At 34.0% G+C, this 23,377-nt stretch overlaps 1 protein-coding gene across 2 annotated transcripts; it reads left to right on the top strand.

The window, feature by feature from the left end:
- The first annotated feature begins 694 nt into the window (after positions 1–694).
- On the top strand, positions 695–11,885 carry LOC131033759 (disease resistance protein RUN1). 2 transcript variants are annotated; one of them, XM_059218508.1, is made up of 5 exons: positions 695–1,354; positions 9,040–10,111; positions 10,229–10,525; positions 10,632–11,147; positions 11,235–11,885. In XM_059218508.1, the coding sequence occupies exons 1-5, from the start codon at positions 1,146–1,148 to the stop codon at positions 11,760–11,762; spliced, it is 2,622 nt and encodes an 873-aa protein (XP_059074491.1). In that variant the 5' UTR covers positions 695–1,145; the 3' UTR covers positions 11,763–11,885. The 2 variants fall into 2 exon arrangements, with proteins under 2 accessions (XP_059074491.1, XP_059074490.1); XM_059218507.1 differs by having other exon boundaries at positions 696–1,354; positions 9,022–10,111.
- Positions 11,886–23,377: the final 11,492 nt, after the last annotated feature.

The following is a 23,377-nucleotide window of genomic DNA, read 5'->3' as shown; positions in this document are numbered from 1 at the left end:
GTGTATGACAGTCTGTGCTTTTCCAAGGTGCGTTGGAATATTTTGTCGTAATGATGGGATGTTTTCAGCTTTAAATCAATCTTTCCAGATTCGTGGGGACCGCTCCCCACTCCCATCAATCAGAGGAAACCGCGTAGAGAAATTTGTGTGGTTAAATCTGTGACCACCTGTCTTCCATGCTTTCTAGATATTTCCACATAGGGGAAAGGACCTAGTAGTTGAACATGTACCAATTGTTGTGAGGGTTGTTGATACCTTTTGTTCCAAAAATTGAACAAATAAAACCTATTGTTTGAAACAAAAAATATCAATTTTTGTTAGGAAATGTACCAATAGTTGTTAGGAAATGTACCAATAGTTGTTAAAAAATGTACTAATATTGTAAAAAGTAACCAATCAGGTGATGCCATGTCAGCTGCACAATTATTGGGGTCTCTTTTGCACGCCTATTGGTCTCACTTTTTTGGGGGGCTGTTTTGGACACCTTGGCAAAAAGCATGCTGATGTGGCATCATATTTGATGACGTGGCCCTGAAACCTTAGTTATTAGCAGGGGACTTGCCAAGTAAGCTGCTATAAAAAAATCGGAGTGATTTGAAATTTCCAAGTAGGATTTTGAGAAGTGCGAAGTTAGGGTGCACGACTACTAGGTCCTTTCCCCTACTTTAATCTTTACGCGTCTAGTCTTCCACCCTTTTCTAAAACCGTATAGATAAATTGGTGTGGTTAGGTCTTATGACCTACCATACATTGTTTCTACTACTTTATCTCTTCGCCCCCTGTCATCCATCGTTTCTGGCCCTGCGTTTGATTCACTTCCATGGCAAGGGGAAATGAGATTACCAATTCCGCCTTTACTGAAATTATGGCGCCCTCTGCATCGTCTTCAAATCCAACGAAGAAGGTGCGGTACGATGTATTCATAAACCATCGCGGCCCTGACACCAAGCAAACCCTAGCCGCCTCAATCTACCGTGACCTCAAACTCATGGGACTTCGGCGTTTTCTTGGATGAACCAGAGCTCGATCTTGGTGATTCCATACCCTCAGAGATACAACATGCCATCGCTACTTCTTTTCTTCATATTGCTATCCTTTCACCCACATATGCAGAATCCACTTGGTGTCTGGAAGAGTTGTCCCTTATGCTGAAAACTGGCCAGACTATCATTCCCCTGTTCTACAATGTTGATATCAATCATATCCGTTGGATTCGTAAAGGAGATGGACCCTATGCTGAAGCAATTTCCAAGCTTGAAGCCAAGGAGAGATATAGTCCAGAAAAGATTGAGGATTGGAAGTCGACGCTGGAAAAGGTTTCATATCTTAAGGGCTACATTGTCAACAGTAAGAAGTAAGTCCTGAATACTGTTTTCCTTTAACAAATGTTATGGCATATCTCAGAATACAGTATAGTAGTTAGTACGATGGAATCTCTTCTGTTTTTTAACATGGATTGGAAATATTTATTATCATCAAAATCTGAAAAGGTTCATGATTAAAATAAGTAAATGTAGATTGGAAAGATTTATTCTTTTAAAAAAAAAATAAGGTTCATGATTAAAATAAGTAAAATTAAAGGTGGGATTAAATTAATTGAATGGAATAATTAGTTTGATAATCAGTTATATAGAAATGATGTCATAAATGTATGAAATTTATTGATGAAACTTTTAGGACTTAATAGAGCTTAATGTATTAATTAGATGGAACTCAAAAAATTAAATGTCTTATTAATTGGGTTAGGGCTTTACTCTGGAACTAGTTTTCATGATTCAGGAATCATTCGATCACATGAATCTACTTTTTATGCTTGCATATTTGTTTTGGGGCTATGTGAAATTCTAAAAGTTGTTCACCTAGATTTTCTGTCTTTCAATATGTGTAAAGAATCGACAATTTTATAAACATTAATGAGAATCTATTGATTTGTAATGGTTATGTTCTCCTTAGTCAAACCTATATATAGATTCATTTAATAGTATTAATCAAGGGTCAAAGACAACATACAATCATGTAATCAGCTTAGAATAACATATGTCGATGTAATGCTTCGAAAGTGTACTAATATATTAACATTGGTGCTCTATTGATGATCTATACAAATGTTTCTCGTTTTTAGGTGATTTTAAAATGAATGAGTGAGAGTTTGTAAATACAACATGGCACATGCATATATTTGCATAAAATTATGCTAGGCAAACACTCTGATTAGTAGAATAAATATATTTGGGCTTGTTTTAAATTTTAAAATGTGTTGGGTCAAGTCCACACCTCTAGAGATGATTTGGATCCCTTTTGCACTCGTGGATTTGACTTGGGGTAGTAAATGATAATTATGGGAATCATGACCAAATCTCTAAAGATAATCTATATGCGTATGAAACTTGGAGATGATAATATCATTGACCATATTCACCTAAGAAAATGCTAGTTGTGAACTTGTCATAGCTTAAGAACATTCTAACAAAAGTTGACTATCTAAGCATAAGGGAGAAGGGCATGGCATATGTTTTTTAACATTATGATGCTATTAATAATTTTAAATGTTATTGTTAAATAACTATATTGCTCGTCTTTCTTATTCTCACATTTTATAGGTTAGAAAATGCATGCTAAAAACTAAAAATAATCGTAAAAGAAAAATAAATTCACTTTAAAAAATACAACAACTTTAAAGAATTCTAATTGATATCCTACAAAATTAAAATAATATTATATATCTAATAATTATTATATGGTTTGAACAATCATTGTCTTCTTCGTAATTAGCTTTCTCTTTAATGTGAGAGTATGCTTAGGAACCCAAATTGTACATTTTAGATGGTAGATGAATTTTTGTTATAAGAATAAATGTTACAAGCACCATTTACTATTATATTGAATGTATGTGCTAGCATCAAGAAATATGAACTTTTTTGCAAGCATCATAACACTTGAAACCATCTTGCACCCATTCTTGTTGAAGACTACATATGTTCTTGTAGGATTCAATTTATTGATAGATAATAGGTTGTGTACCAAACCCAAGGTGTCTACAAATCTCAAGATACCTCTGATTCTTGCATCAAAGAATTTGATTTTGATTTTTCACACAACCAACAATTACGAGGAAAGATTTTTTGTTGAGGTAAACTTTTCTACTATCATATCTCTCATAGTTATAAAACCATTCTTTATGGGGAGACATGTAGAAAGAAGCTCTACAATTGATCATGCATGCATGTTGACATGGATGCATAGCCAAAGTTGCAATAAATGCATCATTGACATCACCTCAAGAGAAGTCTTGGAATTTAATCATCATTTAATTCTCCCTTATCCTTCTCTTTTTCTCATTGTAGTATTTTTTATGTGGTTGATTTTGTTACCATTCAAACATTCACTTTTGACTTCACAATGAACAAGATCTACCATTAGATTTAGATTTCTAGTTCCCATTCATGCCCATTTTAATTTATTTTGACCTTCCATGGAAAATAAATTTATCTTTGATAACTTCAAAATTTTGTTGTTTTATCTCCTTAGAAAGAAGAGAAATCACCATCTCTTATCTTTACACCTTAGTTTAGTGGTAGTGCTATCAATGGTCATAACTAGATTATCTAATCTTCCATAGTAACATTAGTGGATCTCAACTCTACAAGAAAGGTAAAATAGTACCACCACAAGCCATCTTCAAATAATAGAGTTTCTTCTATAGAAAAACCTTATCAACCAAACATTTGCCTTGTCAGATATTTCCCACCTTTTTCTAAAAAGCTTATATGATGGATTTTATCTAAATATTAGGAGCATTGAATGTTCCAAATAATCTTATCAAGCTTCAAGATTCTCTCCACATATTGCAACCCACATATATTGATCTATAATAAAGTCCTCCATTTTAACTTACTATAATTCAAAATTAGTTTTTTTAATGTTTTTTTTTTTAATCATGTTGAGCTTCCATCTATAACTAGCAACCTGACCAAAATTACAAGCTATCTTATAATGCTCAACCTTATCCCAAGCAGCCACCATAAAAATATCACAGGATTGGAGATGCAGATATCACGAAAGAATATGAAAGATACTATAAAATGAAATCCCAATCCCTGGCCATCTATTCTAGCACATCCTCTCACTCAGTGGACTCTCTGAACTTCTTTCCTTTCTTCTTTCCCTTGGCCCTGTTTTCCTACTCATTCTTCCTTGTCTTATTTTCAACTTTTCTACTTACAGTAACTACCCCAATCACAATTTTCCTCATAAGCGAGCTATTAATTCTTACCAGATGTGTCATGTTCTTGTCTAGTCTATTAATTCTTTATCTATCTTTCACATCCTGTGAATTCTTGAGGGTTCTCTAGATTTTGAACCTTGGTGGTAACGTCTTCCAGTTTGGCAGCCAGAATATGCCAATTCTGATCTCCACTTATGGTCCCTTTGTCATATTTTTCCTCTTCTTCCTCGGCACCATAGTTTTTCAAAATAATAAGCCCCTCAAGGGAATTTGCAGAGTGAGTTTAATAGGAACGGGAGCGGGAGAGAGAGTTTTCAGGAACTAGATTAATTTATTCCTTAACAGCCTCCTCATTGCCTTCACTAATATCCTCAATGGAAGTGGAATCCTCAGAATACGCTTCTTCCTCTGATTGTATGTCCTCATCTTTGGGCAAGTTTCTCCCAAGTGTGTAGCAATCCTCGCCGCCACCGACAACTTATCCAGTCTAACTGATCTCCTTTCACCAGTGGAAGTTGTAATATCCTCCGTCACACCACCTCCATCCGAAATATCAATAGCTAGAGAAGGGTGGGGGTGGCAGTGGGTGTGGGTGAGAGATAGCGGGGCAACTTTCTCGAGGGATTTTGACCGCTTTCCCCTTATCCACACTAGCATTTTGGGTACTTCTTGGGGGAGTTTGAAGTTTTCTTGCTTCTACTTCTAGGGTCCGATCGGGTGTTTTTCAGAGCCTAATTCAACAATCAAAGGAGGGGTTCCACTTTCCCGACATAGTTTGTCCTTATTCAAGGAACATAGTATAGCCTCATTCCATGGAGTGGGTTTTGAAGTAGAGGGTGATTCCTCAACAAAGGCAATTTTTATTTTTGTCTCATGGGAAACTCAATCTAGGTAGTGGTAGGATTCAAAGGAGGGTTAGTTTTCAAATATAAATTATAAAATGTATAAATTAACTCGTGATGTAAAAGGGGGTGAGCTTCTTTGGTGGTACATTTTGGTATGAAGGGAAAAGGAAAAATTTCTAGCCTATTGTGCTTGAGATAATTGAGAAGGGGGAAGTGATATCTATGGATAGTGGCGAATCTTTCTTTGAGGGTGAAATATTTGTTGTTATAAGGAGCCTAATCAGACTCAGAGGTTAAATTTTCCCTACTATCGGGGCGGTGTCCCCCCATATTTTTCGACGAGAGTTTAGGGGCAGCGCCCCCAAGGTCGGGTCAAGGGGTAGTGCCCCTTGCGTGCTCCCTATCGCGATAAAGGGCGGGGTTGATGGATAGCGCCCCGTGGGGCCAAAAAGACTCATTATTTTATAAAGGCGTTGGGTGTTATTTTTCTATTGGCTGACATGTTGTAACCCTAATTTTGTAACCGACATAAGTCTTGATAAAAAAGGCTAAGGGTTAGGGGTTTTAGATAGAGAATTTTGTAGCATTCTGCAACGATATTGAGTTGCAAGTAGATTGTTGGTCATAATCGGTTTAATTTACTGGATAACAATATTGGACTCTCTATTCGAGTTTGGGTGAACCACGTTAAATATTGTCTCCTCTTTGTTGTTATTTCTATTTTTTTCATTCCCGTGTCTAAATATTTATCTGCATATAATTGATATTTTTTGCATGCAATTCTTATCAATATTTTATTAGATGATTGCTCACAACCCCCCAAGGAGGAGGGCGCTCATCTCTACTAAACCCCTTCTAGTACCACTCAATCTTTTCTCCCTCCAAGAACATTTTGATGTAATCCTCATTCACATGAATTTAGTTGAGACAAGAGACCCTCTCTCCTTCATGACTTAAACTAGTTACTTGAGCAATGACCTCCTTTGAAACCTCAATCTTAATATTGCCCACTTGAACCCTCCCATCGTTCCAACTATTCATGAGTTGTGAAGATAGTTCCTCATCTTTTTCTTTCATAGTTGCATTTAGCAACTTCCATGGCATATTATGCCAATCCAAATTGCCTATTTACAAACTAGAGGTGCCACATAGTGCCACTTCAAGTGGGAAAAACAAAAAATGTGTGTTCATAATAATAAAAATAAACAATTTATTAGAGTTGTAAGGTGTAGTGCACCTATTCCAATGACGATAACCTATGTTATTCACTATTCTTCACATCTATGACTAAAAGATTATCCAAAATAGTAACGAAACACTTCCTTAAGTTTTTACTTTGATATGCATATGTTTCTTTAAAATGGAATAAAATATGATTATATGATATGAAGTCAACATATATAATTTAAAATGTTGAAGAATATTTTCTTTTGTATTTATAGAGGAATCCTTTATTTAGCATTAAACATTTGTCGATACAAAATAGTTACATTTAGTCTTCCCGAGGATTAGTCACCCTTTGTTCAACCAATGGTTTAACTCAAACATAAAAAAATCCTCCAATTCCTTCCGTACACCTACTTCTCTAAAAGTGTTGTTCAATCTGTGATTCACTTCATCATGTATACATAGTGAGACTAACTCATTCTTTGATCCTATATCAACTTAATTTCTTTGGTTCTAAACTTTTTAATATATAAGTACAATGTATGAAGAACTACTTTCTTAAATAGTTTATAGTGGAGGTATCTCATGAGATCCAAATGTGATGTCAAGTGTAGTATGATTAGTTTGCGTATGTAAAATTTCCTTATGAAGAAAAAATTGTAGTAGCAAAAGTAAAAAATTAGGGTCATGGTAAGATGGATTAATAAATAGAACATGTAGATATATAAGCCATGCATGTAGTAGAATCATAATGACATGAAGGATAAATAACTTGTTAAAAGGCTCAACTGCGTCATCACTATTCTAAAGATTATCAAATTAATTTAATATATATAACATATAATTGAATCATGTGTCATGGCATAAAGAAGCCTAAGATTCAACACATGTCACACCATAACCATGTAAATGAAAAATATTAATGGGATTGCATACATGTTTAAAAATCATAGTAAATATCTAAACTAGATCTTTAAAACATAAAGGAAATATAATCATTATACTCATTATACTCCCAACAAAGATTTCTAGGTAAGATTTCATACTAGGAAATAGCATAGAGATATAATTATGTGCTAGGACATCATCATGAGAAGAAGCAAGCTAGCCATCACTATAATGAATAAGTAGGTCCATTTTATGTTTCAAATTTCATACATAATTAATAATATCAGCAGCATTGGAAATTATCATATTGCAAAATTTATGCTAAACCTTAAATATCAAAACCATAGAATTGGAAAGGTGGCTATGAAGGAATAATATCTGAACCCTAGGAGATAAATAAAATAATAATACACAAGGGTGAATTTAAACTTTAATCAAATCTAAGTTGAAAGATATGCAGTTGAAACTAGTAAGATCTATAAGATTAAATAAGGTAAACGAAACCTCTAAGGGGAAGGTAAAAAGGAACCTTGAGAATGAGCATGTAAAATAAATCTTATCAAATATTTTCTCTAGATTAATTAATAAATATGGATAATAAATTAATCTAGATCAAAGAGTTGAGACTCACAATGATATTGAAATAAATATAAAATATAAGTAAGAAGATAGCATGGCTTAACTCTAGAATGAATATTGAAATGATGATGTTGACGTCATGTCAACACCTTTTGAAATTTATTGTCATTGGTATGATAATTATCTTCAAAATCTAATCTATGATAGAAAAAGATAATGGGTTGATCTTGTAGGGAACATGATTATTCTACTTTAAAATGGCTTTGACATGTGGATACATATGATCTCTACTATGTGAGATTGTATTGATAGAATAATGACTCATAAAAACTAGATGCAACTCAATCTTCAATGATCTTGAATAGTTAAGATGATTCTTTTAGAAACATCTTTGGAGATTTTTTTGGCTTACATGGATAGAGTTCTTTGAGGTTAAACCCCTTGGTAGGCTTCTCCAATGGTACTGAGCAAAATCAAGGGCATCAAATGAAAATATGTAGATGGCTTAAGATGGTGATGCAAATTGAGCTTTATTTTTAATATTCTAAATCAAATTCTTCTCTATTGATTTTGATTTTGTCTCCTTTGTCATGAAATTAAATGTGCAATGAGTGTCTTTAAAAACCATGGCTAAGAATGTGTCACTCAAATGTGTGCTTAGTTAGCTTAAAATAATTAGTGGAATCAGGAGAGAAATTAGGAATTTGAATTTGAAGGTAAAGAGTTAGATTCATGCAGCTTATGATTAGCTGAGATCAATCTCATGAACAACAAACCTGATCTATGAGGACAAATAGATATACATAGAATATGAGTGGATGAATATTGCAGAGCGAGTGCACATAGGGGTGCTATAGGACCATGTAGTGGTAAACATGTATAAGAACATGGGCAAAGTTAACAAAAGAGTGTGCCTGTTTAAATCATTATTTTCTTCTATAACTTGTGAGATAATTTTATCCTTACAATCAAAATTTAGAAGATTTTTTTACAACTATTCTGGTTTTGTGCCTCTCCTTTTCATAAATATGAAAGTTTTTATTTCTTTACCTTAATTTTTTCAATTTTATTTTAAAAAGATGTAAACATTACTTATATTTAAAACATATCATTGTTTTTATTTTTAACCACATTTTTTCACCTTATTTTTATATTTTCATTTTTTTCACATTTTTTCACCTTATTTTTATTTTTCTAAAAGGACGTAAACATTACTTGAACAAATGATATTTTTCTATCAATTAAAAGTATGTAAAATTAGTTACATTAATTTAAAATTCATTTTTAGAGAAAATTAATTGTGTTTCTTTTTTCCAGAAATGCATCTTTGTACAGTGATGAAGAAGTGTTGAAGATTATTAAAAATTATGTTCTGAAGATGTCCAGAAAGACTCCATTTGTGATGCCCAAACATCTTGTGGGTCTTGATAAAATCTTACAAGACTTTGAAAGAAGTGTATTGCAATCTTCTAAAAATGTAAAAATTGTGGGGATTACAGGTATGGGAGGGTGTGGAAAAACCACATTGGCAAAACAATACTACAACAAGATGATACAGTCCTCCTACAGATGTAGTTTTCTTTTTGATGTTTCAACTAAACATTTGTATGAAATGCAAAAAAAAATGTTTCGAGATCTTGGTGGTTCAGAAGATGTATCATTTGATAGTATAGAAGAAGGAAAAGCAATTTTAACAGAGCATTTGAGTTTTGTTCAGGTATTTATTATCTTGGATAATGTAGATCATATAGATCAATTAGAATCTCTCTTACCAATAAAAGATGATCTTGGGCATGGCAGTGTGGTTGTGGTTATAAGTCAAAATTCGCACATTTTTACATTATGGGGAATTCCTTCTGATTCTATTTTCAAGATGGAGGAGTTTAATTCTGGACATTCTATGGAACTATTTTGCTGGCATTCTTTCGGAAAACCCTCTCCAAAAGATGGATTTGAATGTCTTGTTAGTGGTTTTTTAAAATTCTGCCATGGATTGCCATTAGCCCTCAAGGTATTAGGAGGACTTGTGCATGGAAGGTCGAAGGGTTTTTGGGCTTCGCAATTGGATAAGGTCTCGAAATCATTGCCCAAAGGCATTAGAAGCTTGCTAAAAGTGAGCTTTGATGCACTAGATGAGGAAGAAGAGAAGGAGATATTTTTAGATATCTCTATTTTCTTCATAGGAACAGAAAAGGATTCAGCCATCGCAGTGTGGGATGCGTCCGAATGGAGTGGGGAGTGTAGTTTGCAAATACTCGTGGATAAGTCTTTGGTTGAGATAGATGAGTATAACTGCTTGAGAATGCATGATCTGCTGAGAGATTTGGGAAGGGACATCTCAAAGACAAAGTCACCGTACCGCGTTTGGTCATCGGAGCAAATTACCCATATTGAGGAAAAGGGGAAGGTGAGTTTTTTTTTTTTTTTATTGTATGCAACATTACAATATTACATTAACTGAATGTTCGTAAATTAATTGTTTTATAAACTCGCTTATTTTTTAATTTTTAATTTTTCCATTTAGGGAAGCGTGCAGATTCGGGGAATTAAAATTCGAACGGAAGAGGTTCATGAAGACTTTGTGGAGCTTGTTCAAGGATCAGGTAGAAGGTTGAAGCGAAAACGGGGTTTAAAAATCGTGGATGTTGAAAACAATTATCTTACAGAAGAATTAGCACCAGTATCAGAAGGCCTTGTATCGCTGCGATGGGCCAAGTTTCCGCATACAGCTATTCCGCCATGGATTTCGTTGAAGAAGTTGAGAGTTTTAGAGCTTTGCGAGGCTTCTAATTTAGAAGAACCGTGGAGGGAGAGTGCCAACGTAAGTAATAGCTTCCTTCTCTTTACTGTTATTTATGTAAACATACCTTAAAATCTCTTATAGTTGTTGAACGGTCTTGCCTGATTAAAGAGGAACGTGGCTGCAGCCTCCTGTGCAGTTGGAAGTGCTGAGAATCATTCATGCCGGAAGTTTCCTGAGATTTCCAAGGTCAATAGGATTTCTAAAGCATTTAAAAAAGATATATTTTTATGGCCAAGGAGCTCCTATTGAAGGTTTACCAGATGAGTTTTGCTGTCTCCAATCGCTGGAGCGCCTGGAGTTAGTTGGATGTGATGAGCTAAAATCATTGCCTAGCAAGTTCGGTGATCTGACAAATCTGCAGCATCTAATTTTGAAAAGATGCCGTGGGATCGAAGGTTTACCAGAAGATTTTGCCTGCCTCCAATCACTGAAGGAGTTAGTGTTAAGTGATTGTCATAAGCTAAAAGCGTTGCCTAGCAAGTTCAGCAATCTCACAAATCTGTGGATGACCTTCAGCAAAGTGCCGGTGATCGACAATATAAATATGATGGATATGGAGAGTTTGAGGTGGGTAAACATCATGCTAGAATGTCACCGGCTATCAGCATGTGGAGCTTGCCTTCAAACAATAAATAGAGAGGTATAATAGTTTTTAGATAATTGAACTTGTTATTATTTATGTAGTATAAGTGTTTAGTGGTTGATTATAGTGTATAATTTATGGCAGAAATGGCCATCCAGATTAACGATTTGTGTAAAGAGTGTGGCTGGCGTGGAGGCGATTGTGAAGTCTATTTCATCTCCTGCTCTCACTTTGGTTGACTCGTTCCACCGGCGGAAGAGGAGATATTCTTGGTCGCTCGACGATAATTATTGGCGGTATGTCTTTTTGACAGAGCGTCCTGCCAACGCGGCAGCGATGATATGCCTTGTTATAGATTCCAAAAATGTCAACTTTCTTAAGTTGACTAGTGTTATAGATCTCAATTATTATAGTGAAGGTTTTTGGCCAGGACCAAACCATTGTGAAACGTATTTATGGCGTGGAAAAAGGGTATGCATAGGCATCTTCACTGCATCTTCACTCGTGGGAAGCGAAGTCTCTTTCTCACTAGGTTGGAAAAAGGGCCATGCGGAAGAAGAATTGGTAGAGATGGGAATATTAGTGATGGGCGAGGAAAGTGAAGTTGTGGATGCTTTTTATCAATTAGTACAAGATTTGGGAAAAGCACAAGATATTTGTGAGCCTCGATGAATTTGTAAATCTGAATAATTATAATTTAAGGATAGATGATGGAAAATTAGGTTGTAAATATTATAAATTTTATTGTGTAATATTTGTAATTAAATTGTTTTTAATTGAAGAATATTTATGTTACATATTTAATGTTAGTGACATAAATATGTGTCAATATAGATGTAAATATTTTTAAAGTAATAATTTTTTAATAATAGTATGGTTATTTATATTATAATATTTACAAGAGGATTGAGTTCTTTATTAACAATTCTTGTATAGTATCCTATTAATTTGAACTCATCTAATAATATGAGAATTGCATTTCTTAAAAGTGGTAAGCAATTTTTTCTAAATCATCTTATAATTATAATGTAAAGATAGATGATTGGAAAATTAGATTGTAAATATTATAAATTTTATTGTGTAATATTTGTAAATAATTTTTTTTAAATGAAAAATCTTTATGTTATATTTTTCATGTTAGTGGTATAAATATGTCAAAAAATAAATTTTATATTTTTATGGTAGAAGTTCTTTTAACTGTTATTTATATTAAACTAGTTGTAAGAGGATTGAGTTTCTTTTATATTAATAAAACTTGAAGAATATCTATACATTAATTCAATTGATTTGGACTCATCTAATAATATAAAGATAGATGATTGGAAAATTAGATTGTAAATATTATAAATTTTATTGTGTAATATTTGTAAATAATTTTTTCTTAAATGAAAAATCTTTATGTTATATTCTTCATGTTAGTGGTATAAATATGTAAAAAAATAAATGTTATTTTTTTATGGTAGAAATTCTTTTAACTGTTATTTATATTAAAGTAGTTGTAAGAGGATTGAGTTTTTTTTATATTAACAAAACTTGAAGAATATCTATACATCAATTCAATTGATTTGGACTCATCTAATAATATAAGAGTTGTATGGTGAATAACTCCTAACTTCTAATTCAACTTGTGATGATCTACAAAGTTTTATTTAATACATCACACTTATTCTTGTTTTAACAATTGTTTAGAAGTCTTTATATTTAATAATAAACTTGTTTATTTTAGACTGCTATTATTGTGCTTACTCAAGGAGGCATGTGAAAGAAAATATATTTGACCAAATTCTTTAGAGGATATATTTTTATAATATAAGTATCTCATTTTTTAAATATTCTTGTCTTTTACCTTCCTATGAATCTGAAAATGAATCTTGTTATAATGGACCATTGTTGTTCCTAGTATGATGAGCAATATTTAAAAGTTTTAAGAAATTTTCCAGGATAATACTACACAGGAATATATTAATTGTGTTGTCAAATAAAGATGGGAATGAAGGATGAAAGAGGAGAGGTGATTCATTAGTTGAAATGACTATGATAACTACTACCTTTAGAAGGGAGAGAAAAAATTAAATTTTAAATTGCATTTTAAAAAGTTGGTTTTTAAAATGTATTATATCTGTAGACGTATAAAAATGACCATATTCTTAAATGAATATTTTATGTTCATTTCTCTATTTAATTGAATCCAATCTAATTAAATTATCCACATTCCTCTATTTAATTAAATAAATTACTCAATTTATTTAAATTAAATTCACTATACCCATTTAATGAATAAATCATTTTATTCAATTAAACCCCCCCTATCCACTTTTAATTAAATTCAAATTTAATTAAATAGTTATCCTAAATTGAATAAATCTAATTTATTTAATTTCCTCAAGTTGCAACCAAATTGAATTAAATTGACTTTATTTCAATTAAATCCTATTATCCCTCCATCCACTTGCATTCTCCTACATCTCCCACTTGCATTCTAAAACCTATTCCTAAATTCCTTCTAGACCCTTCTAATCACTTCTAAATTAGCCTAACCCATCTTCTAAACTTTGTCACATCCCTAAGCAAAGGGAAGTCACTTCTCAAACCCTTAAAGTCTTTGATAACCATTAAAGGCTTCAAGCCTTCAACCACTTAATTCCCCAAAGTCTTCATAACCATTAATGGTTAACTCAAACCCTCTTACATGGTTAAAGAATTTCTTTTAACTCAACCTTCATCCAACCCAAGGGTCTCATCAAGCCTTTAATGCTTTGACCATGATTATCTCTTAATCATTTGCACAAGAGTTTATCCTTGGATTAACTCTTAATCCAATGGGTAAGCCTAACTTAAGCTTAACCCTTATCTCTAGATAACCATAAGGCCTTCTTAGGCCTTTAATGTCTCCTACCCCTTCTCTCAACCCAACCCTATGTTGACACTTGTCACCATTTCATTGGTGCAAATTGCAAACATGGATCTCCAACTTTCAAACTCAACCCTTGATCAACTCTTTCAATCCTGACCATCCATTGCCCTGTTTTTGCTATAAATAGAGCTCTCATTCCTCCATTTCAATCATCCTCCAAATTTGTAGTATCATACTTATGCTCAAATACATTCAAGCTTTCATATATCATTTTTATGCTCATCATTTTAGCCTCTTCTAAATCAGGAATTAGTCTAAATATGCATGTTTAGAATATTTTCTTTATCATTTAGCTCAATCATAGACTAAATATATCATGTTAGGATAGTACTCATACTAACCTTGTCATCTTATCATCTAGTTTATTGCATTTCTAAGATCATGCATAGCTTAGGGTGCATTTCATTCTAAAATCTATCAAAAGCATCCCTCGTTCTTGCATTTGCCATCCCTAAACCATTTTGCTCAGTGATCTGAGAGCAAAAACATTGGTTTGAGGGACATTGTAAGATAAAGAACCATGGGACCCACCTTGGGAAGCTGAGTTATACTTCATGACTCCATAGCTTGCACCAAGAAGTCCTGTGTGTATGTGTGGATAAGTCTTTTGGAACATTTTTCACATATTAAGTTCTATCGACCCGCTTTTCCCGCATACATTTATGGCGCCCACCGTGGGGCTCAACCCCATATATCAAATCAGTTTTTGAAATTAACCACTTTTGCAGGTCCGCGGGAAACAGGAATCAGCGCGTGGGAAACATTCCCTAGCGCATCCCGCTTACTGTTTAGCACGTGTGGTCTATACCATAGCGCATAAAGTCCATTCTTTAGCACATGACTTCCACTAATCTTTTCTTGTAGGTCTCAGCGTGGAAAAAAAACAAAGTAGCGCATTTGAAAAGTAGTTTGGCGCGTCGGGTCTGTCAGATAGCGCATGCTGTTCACAATTCAGTGCGTGAAGTCCATCTTTTAGCGCATCAAATCAGTACTTTTCCTGCAGGTCTCAACGCGGGAGAAAAACAGAACAGCACTTCCAATGCACAGAGTAGCGCATCCAAAAAATAGTGTAGCGCATTTAGACATAATTTTAGCGCATCTAGGTTATATTGTAGCGCCTACAGTCCTTTCTGTAGTGTATCGCAGACAGAGAACAAAAAATTAAAATTGTAACCGAAATAAAATTTAGACTTGTAGAAGTCCACCAAAATCCAGATTTTCTAACTATTTGATTGAAATTTTGCAGGACTCTGACAATTTCTTGCAGGTGGAGCGGGCAATTTTCTTTTATCGATTTCTTTTGTTGACCACCAAGATCGAAGATTTTGCTTTGTTGACCAATTCTTTTTCATAGATCAGAAAATCATTTCCTTAAAAGAATAAAATAAATGCCATGTTTTCATGGAGCAACATCTCCATATAGATTTTAACAAATCATTGTCTTAAAGGCTAAAACGAACAACTTGATTGCCTTGTCTCGAAAGTGGAAGGAATATGCTCTCCCCTTAACTGGGTGATAAAAAATCCAGACCACTCTTAAAAGCTTTCTTTACTTCAAGCAATAAAACCTTTAGCAGGCCTATCTTCCCGAGGAGTTGAAATCAACTCTTAAAGCCATTTATGGCCGGTGTGAAGGGAACGACCTAAGTGGGGAACGACTTTGACGCCAAGAATTCCAACCCACTATAATCAAACGTGGAAAGTGACGAAAGTCCTTTTCAACAGTTACGTGCAGCGATTAGCCTTCCCCCAGTATCCTTGAGATACGTAAAGCCTTTGTTCTAAAGGTTGGGAAGCCTCCTGAGGGAGTTTATCACTAACGGCCAAACGAAAAGCCTGATTACGAACCCTAGAAATAGAAGCTTTGAACCGAGTCAGTAACCAGACATTTATAACATCATAGTGCAAGGGTGGGGAAGAATCCGCCCCCAAGATTACTCACCATATATCTCCCAAGATAACTACTCAACTGTGAAGCGATTCACTTTGGGTTAATTTCTGGCAAAAGGCAAAAAAATGGGCGCCCTCTAGGGGTGACACGGCTGTTTAAGCTGATGGAGTATCGAGACTAGTGGGCTATGATGTTATTTATGACCCTTGACTAAAGAGTCTTTTTGAAGTGTATTACTCGTATCAAAACCTGTTAAAACATTAGGGATTTGAACACATCCTCGTAGAACATACACTTTTTGTTAGAATAGGCAAAATGGTTGTACTTTTTGTGTCGTGCTTGCGTTTACTACTTCAGAAAATCATCCATCAAACTTGAAAATCTCACAACAAAAGTTCAAAATTTGAAAAAAATCAACTAAAGGAAAAATCAGGGCAGTTCAGTGCATAAGAGCAACTTCTTAGCGCGTGTGGACACTCTGTTAGCACATCCAAACATCAAATTAGCGCGTCGATTCCAAACAGTAGTGTTTCATCTCAAGGCAAAACAGTGTGAAAATATTTAGCGCATCAAAGAAACAGTCTAGCGCGTGGAAGCATCAGCTTAGCGCGTGGAGGCTAAACATTAGCGCATTAGGTTCACAGGTTAGCGCGTGGCAGACCTAGGGTAGCGCATATATTTTTCAAAACAAATAGAAAACAAATTTGCACATTCAAAACTTTAGCGCGTGTTTGGGGGCAGTCTAGCGCGTGTGGTCATTATTTTAGCGTGTGGGGTAAATTTTGTAGCGCATATAGTCTCTGCTTTAGCGCATGGTCCAAAACACAATACAGAGGGCAAAACAGTGAGGAATTTTAAAATTTTCAAAAAACATTTTCCAAAACCTTCTCCATCAAGCATCATTTTCATCAAACAAGAATAGCAAAAACAAACCGTTAAGACTATTTCTTGAGCTAAATTTGTGTCAAAACAAACGTTGTAAAATCCTAAACGAATCGCATGATAAAACATGTCTATCTTATCATAATCTAGAAACCTCATCAATTGTATCAACAGAATCCTTTACCATCTTATGAATTTAATCTCACAAAAACACTTGTTTAAAATTTTCAAGTTGTCAAATCCAGTCTCCATATTGGGAGGCTTTTATCTATATCATTTGACACACTTTGTCGTGAAGGGGCATCTAAACCTTCACTTTGATAAAGTAAAATTTGAAAATTTTCAAACAAGATCGACCAAATCCAAACAAATCAAAGGAAACCATTGATTACTCATGCATGACTAATCCTCATATTCTGAGAAGAAAGAACCTTTATCGTAACATCACGTTGAAGAAACAACAACCTAGTTTTTCCAAATTCATCAAGAGAAACAAGTTCTTATACATCAATCGTCAACTATTCAAATCTCATCGGGTATTCCTACATCACGTCAAACGTTAACAAATCCAATGAATTTGACAAGGAACCCTTGAAAACAGGACCCTACTGTCAAAAGTCTGCTTTTAATCAAACCATAAACCGTAGTGGAAAAATCAATCCAGCATTCTTGCCCGATGACTGTATCACTTATAACACATCTCAACCAGAACCACTCACCCCTGAACAACATATCAACGAGGCTTTTGTCCCTTTCATCACTGAGAGTTTCTACTAAAATGCCTGTTACTCACTCTCAAAGAAACAAACAAAGCGAGACACACACTGAGTCCAGTATGAATCGAAGATTGTCAAATCCTTTTGAAGTTCCACCCTTAGAAGAACCTAAAATTACTGAAGCACTTCTTTAGGAATGTTAGGAAAACCCTTCATTCCAAAAGCTTGTAGAAAGGCTCATGGAAAATGACAAAGAAAAATATCTGCTCATGCTTACAAGTAAAGGCGTTAAACTTCCTGAAGATTTAGACTCAAACATCTTTAAAACTGGATCTCGACAATATGCATATCAAGAACAACAAAGAGAAGAAGAAACTCGTAACTTTGAACAACACATACTTGAGCAACACATTCCCGAACAACACATACCAGAAATGCGTATACCCGAACTAGAAACACCAGAGCAAAATATACCATTTACCACACCTTTTCAGCTGAGAACAAATACAAGGGAAGAACTTTTCCCTCATCAAGACAATATACCTTTGGCTGCCCTTACTCAACAAATGCAAATGTTGCAAAGGCAAATACAGGATATACAACAAGGGACAACAGTGCGGTACTCTTTAAATGAAATCTGTCCTTATCCATTTGACAGAAGATTAAACATGGTGCCTTTTCCTCCAAACTCAGACGTTCCCAAATTCGATAAATATGATGGTAAAAGTGATCCCCGAGATCATGTTCAAGAATTTTGCACAATGAGCCTTGAATTTGCTCATGATGACACCTATTTGATGAGGTTATTCCCAAGAAGCTTGGGAGGGCAAACCATGGAATGGTTATCCAAAATTACGCCACCTGTCAGATCATTTGATGAATTGGTTAACAAATTCATAACCCAATATTCCTATAACATCCAACATGCCATAACCATGCTAGATGTTTGCAACACCAAACAAAAGAACAATGAAACATTCATGGTATTCCTTCAATGCTGGCGACGTATGGTCTCCAGATATCCTCGAGATATTCTCGAAAAGGAGAAAATGGAAATCTTCATCGATAACTTGAATAGTGAAATGAGTTACAGACTAAAACTTCAATGCATACCATCTTTCGCTAAATTGATTGAAAATGGCATTCAAGTAGAGGAAGCGTGTGTCAAAAAGGGAACACTCAAATTTTACAAGGAACAAACTCATCAAACTACAATAACCAGAACAACACTAACCTTGACAAATCTCGATTTTAATATAAGTATCTCATTTTTTAAATATTCTTGTCTTTTACCTTCCTATGAATCTGAAAATGAATCTTGTTATAATGGACCATTGTTGTTCCTAGTATGATGAGCAATATTTAAAAGTTTTAAGAAATTTTCCAGGATAATACTACAAGGAAATATATTAATTTTTTTGTCAATTAAAGATGGGAATGAAGGATGAAAGAGGAGAGGTGATTCATTAGTTGAAATGACTATAATAACTACTACCTTTAGAAGGGAGAGAAAAAATTAAATTTTAAATTGCATTTTAAAAAGTCGGTTTTAAAATGTATTATATCATAAAACCTATTTTGTCTTAAAACATTGATAGAATATATTTTGAAATAAATATTGTGTTATCAAATTTGTTCTTTTTAAGGTTAAATATTAATGAGCTTTTGGTAGCATTTTATATATGTATATGCATGTATGTGTATGTATATGCATGTACATGTATATATGTATGTATACATGTGTAATTATGTATGTGTATGTGTGTGTGTAAAAAATAATTTTAATTGATGTTATGATATTGATTATTTGTAAACATAATGATGGTTTATAATAGAAACAATTAGCCAAAAAATCTTAAAAAAAAAATTCCACCTTAAAACATAAAAGTAACAACTTAGTTGTGGGTCAGCTAAATATCCATGTTGTTCTACCTTGTATCCCACAAAGTATGCCCTACACCATTTTCTCCTAACCCAAAAAGCTAAACATGAACCTCCTACTTCATAGTTTTCATCTTCAATGTATATACATATATGTGATGTCACATTCATTTTTGTTTATATTAGTTATTTAGAATTATGAATAGTAGTCATCAACAAAATCATCATACATTATATTTTCATATTTACTTTGTATGGTGATATTTTGTGCTCAAGAATGTACTTATCCAAGCACACAATTTCCTCCACCAATAGAAGTATCTCAACATCATAAATGATAAAATTTTAGGAAGACATTCCTCAATATGTACTATAGTTACTCTACAATAGCAAATTTTTTTTGATTTTATAAATTCAAAAAGATCTTCCTTATAAATGCCCATGTGAGTCTACATTCCATGATATGCACAAAGCAAATTACATGTCATTTTCATACTTTCACATTTACAATACATATCTATGAGGGAATTATCCATATAAATATTTGATTCAAACCCACTCCTCAATAATATGATCATGGATCCAAATAGTATGTATCAAATAAAATAAAATTGCATAGGTTAGCACCACACTCGCTCATGTAGCCTAGTCATGCTTCACAACATTATATATCATTTGACAAAACAATTCGAATGCCTCGATCCCATGTCCACTATGGGCATATCTAGTAATCATTACAATAATATCCTATGATCCTTCCATAAGGGATGGAAAAAAGGTTTCATATATCTAGCTTTGTCAATAAGGAAAATGACCTATTTCACACACATCACATTAAAAGGAGGATGACCTCAATAGATCCAACCTTAATTATATTACGAAGTGGGTTGAATGCTAATTGGAGTCTGATTCCCTTTAGTCTAAGTCAAAGATGATCAATTGAAAGGATGCAAATTAAGTGCAAAGAACTAGGCTAGGAAGTGAATGTATGAATTAGCAACTTATACTAACTATACTAATGAAAACTTCACAACAGGTACAAAATTGGATAGGGAATCTGACTATGCACCTTTGATTTAAATCTAATGTTGATCTGGCAAGATTAGGGTGCTAAAAGACCTTGGTCTTATGAGGTTGAGCTGCTATTGAAAAATTTGCAACCTAGAGTAGTCTAGAAGCCACTTGTGAAATTTGATGCAAAATTTTGAAGACCAAGGTGCCACAACATCTTGGTCCTGGGATAGGAGCATCCCATTACCTTGGTCCCTAAAAACCAAGTTTAGATTATGGGAACAAGTATGTATCGGGCTCTTGATGTTGTTCTAGGTCTCTTGGCTCTCTCGGGTACCTGTAGTTGCACACAAGAGGAAAGAAATGGGGTTGTGGACAGGGGTTTTCCTTATGTCAAACCCCTGGATTTGAATTAACCCTATAATTGAATTGAAATTGAACTTGAATCAAATTAGAAAGCTTGCCTTTTGAGGGCAAGGCTAGATATGAAATTGAAATGGTTGAATATACATGTTTATACCTTCAATTGGCAATGCAATGATCTTAGGATAAGTCCTCCATGTGTTGATGCAATAACATGATAAATCATACAAAATCCATCATAAAGTCATACATAAAGCATAAATGAAATATGTCTTGATGCAGGTTATTTCTTCTTGAATCAGATATGCTCTTGAGGAAGAAGAATTGCTCTTGAATTAGACAATAATGTTAGCACAAGATAAGATGATCCTAAATGTTAAAATGAATTAAGAGGGATGCATTATATAGGTATTTCATAATTAAAATCTGGGAGAAAAAGTGTGGGACCAGGAGGGTAGGACGACCTAGTCCCAACAACATTTTTTCAACTTTCTAGGAATGTAGGATAATGGGGTTTTAATGTTGATTCCAGTTCAGTGGGTCAAACCATAATGTATAGATATACAAAATATGCTTTCGAAGTTGAAAATGGGTAGGATGAATGATAAATCAAGATATTGAAGAAATAAAGGGCCCAAATAATAGTGTGATGATGTAATAAAGTGGAACAAGACCCATGATATTAATTTAGATCAATAAAGGTCCCATAATGGATAGAGGAATGGGAGATACTATAATAGGTGCTAGGAGAGTGTGAAATTGGACACACTACTAAAGGTGTACAATCTACAACACTACAACTTATAAAGTACATCATGCATGAGAGAGATAGCATGTTGCACACCAAAGAATAAGGTTCTAATATCATGCATCCACATGACCACCAACATCACAATCTTCAAGTGAAAACTCATCAAAACCAATATCATTAATGCTCGCCTCTATATATGTAGATCTTCATGTACAAGTGTGCCAATAAATTACTCATGCAAACAATCAATAACAACTTCAAAACTAAAAAAGGGAAATAAGGAAGTTAAAAGATCAAATAAGAAGATAACTTCTTGTCAATTGCTTGCCTCACCAATATGTATACACTTTGTGTAATTTTTCCTACTTGAGTTGATTCAACCAATAAATCTCTTACATGTACATATTCTTTGTTATCTAAACTATTACAACAAATAGAAGGGTTACACCTCTGATTCATAGATGGAATGATATCATTGATATCTTCATATAATCTCCCAAAAATAACTAATTGAAGGTTAGTAAACACACTATCATCTTCATGTATAAATTGTTATTATACAATGCACCAACACCTTCATATACCTACCTACAAACAAAAAAATCACTTAATATTGTACTTCTATTTGATGTCATCTCCAAACAATCATTTTCTTCAACAACAAGCACACCACCAACAACCTCTATTCTTGAGGATAATTATTTTGCAAGCACATCTCATCTTAGACTATTTATAAAATCAAGGAATCTTTATTCTTGCTACATATTTTCTAAATGAAAATTTCCCATATTGAACCAAAACCTAAGGAAACGTCATTTGATCCAAGCAATAAGTCAATATAGGTAAGTATGTTAGGTCCACAATCATTTGGGATCATAAAAAGATCAATAACAAAACTATGATTGAAATCCATATTGGACTCCAAACTTCTTGACATTTGATGTTTTTCAATTCTTCAACAAAAGTGGTATGGTCCAAGTGCAAAGCATATTCCATACCAGTTCTTTGTATTTCTATCCAACAACCTAACAAGGAATCTCATCCACATTTTTTCTTCACCATGAAACCAATAGTTCTTCATGAATTTTGAAAATAAGTTCTAACATGTGCATTTTGTTAGGAAAAATGGTGTCTCAACCTTGCATTTTCATGAGGTTACTATTTATAGTAAGTTTCCATTTGAGCACGAAATGGTGTGAAATTCTCCCTGAAGCTTTTGGTTGGGTAGATAAGGATTTTGGTCAAGTTACGTTGCAAGATCATACCTAGTTTTGAAGAAATTAATTTTTTTTGTTTTGGAGGGGTGCAATGAAGGGTTTAAATTTAATTTTGAGGCTTTTAGAGGCCCCAAAATGCCTTGAAAAGTGGGCATAAGAAGCATAGCCACTTAGGAGGCAATAACGCACTTTGCGAACTTTTTGGCGCTTCAAATGATTCATCAATAGGACACACGGTTCTCAAGTTATGGCCTCCAGAAGTTTGTACTCCTTAAATAGGAAATATAAAATACATCGGACACATAAATGAGCTATTAAAGGGAGGGACACATGTTGATGTGTGTTTTAACACATCATGTGGCATCTATAAGGGAGATAAGGTTGGCTACACCTTGTTGGGTGGTTTTAGCCCATGGTTTTGCAATATCGTTTGACCGTTTTTTGTTTTGTTTCTCCTATATATGAGGTGTGTGAGATAGAGGTTGTGTGTAAGAGTCTTATGGGTATTCAGTTACCTTTGAATCTCTGATTAGTGGTACTCCTGCGAAGATATTTCTCTGCAAGTATATTGTAATTTGTTTTTTATTGCTGAATAATATATTGGGTGGATTTTGGAGTGTGAGGTTTTTCTCCCGAAAGTATTTTCCCCATGTAAATCATT

The sequence above is a fragment of the Cryptomeria japonica genome, chromosome 3 (assembly GCF_030272615.1).
Source record: "Cryptomeria japonica chromosome 3, Sugi_1.0, whole genome shotgun sequence".
Taxonomy (NCBI): domain Eukaryota; kingdom Viridiplantae; phylum Streptophyta; class Pinopsida; order Cupressales; family Cupressaceae; genus Cryptomeria; species Cryptomeria japonica.
Note: the sequence above shows the minus strand (reverse complement) of the source record. Positions and strands in the feature narration are given on the sequence as shown.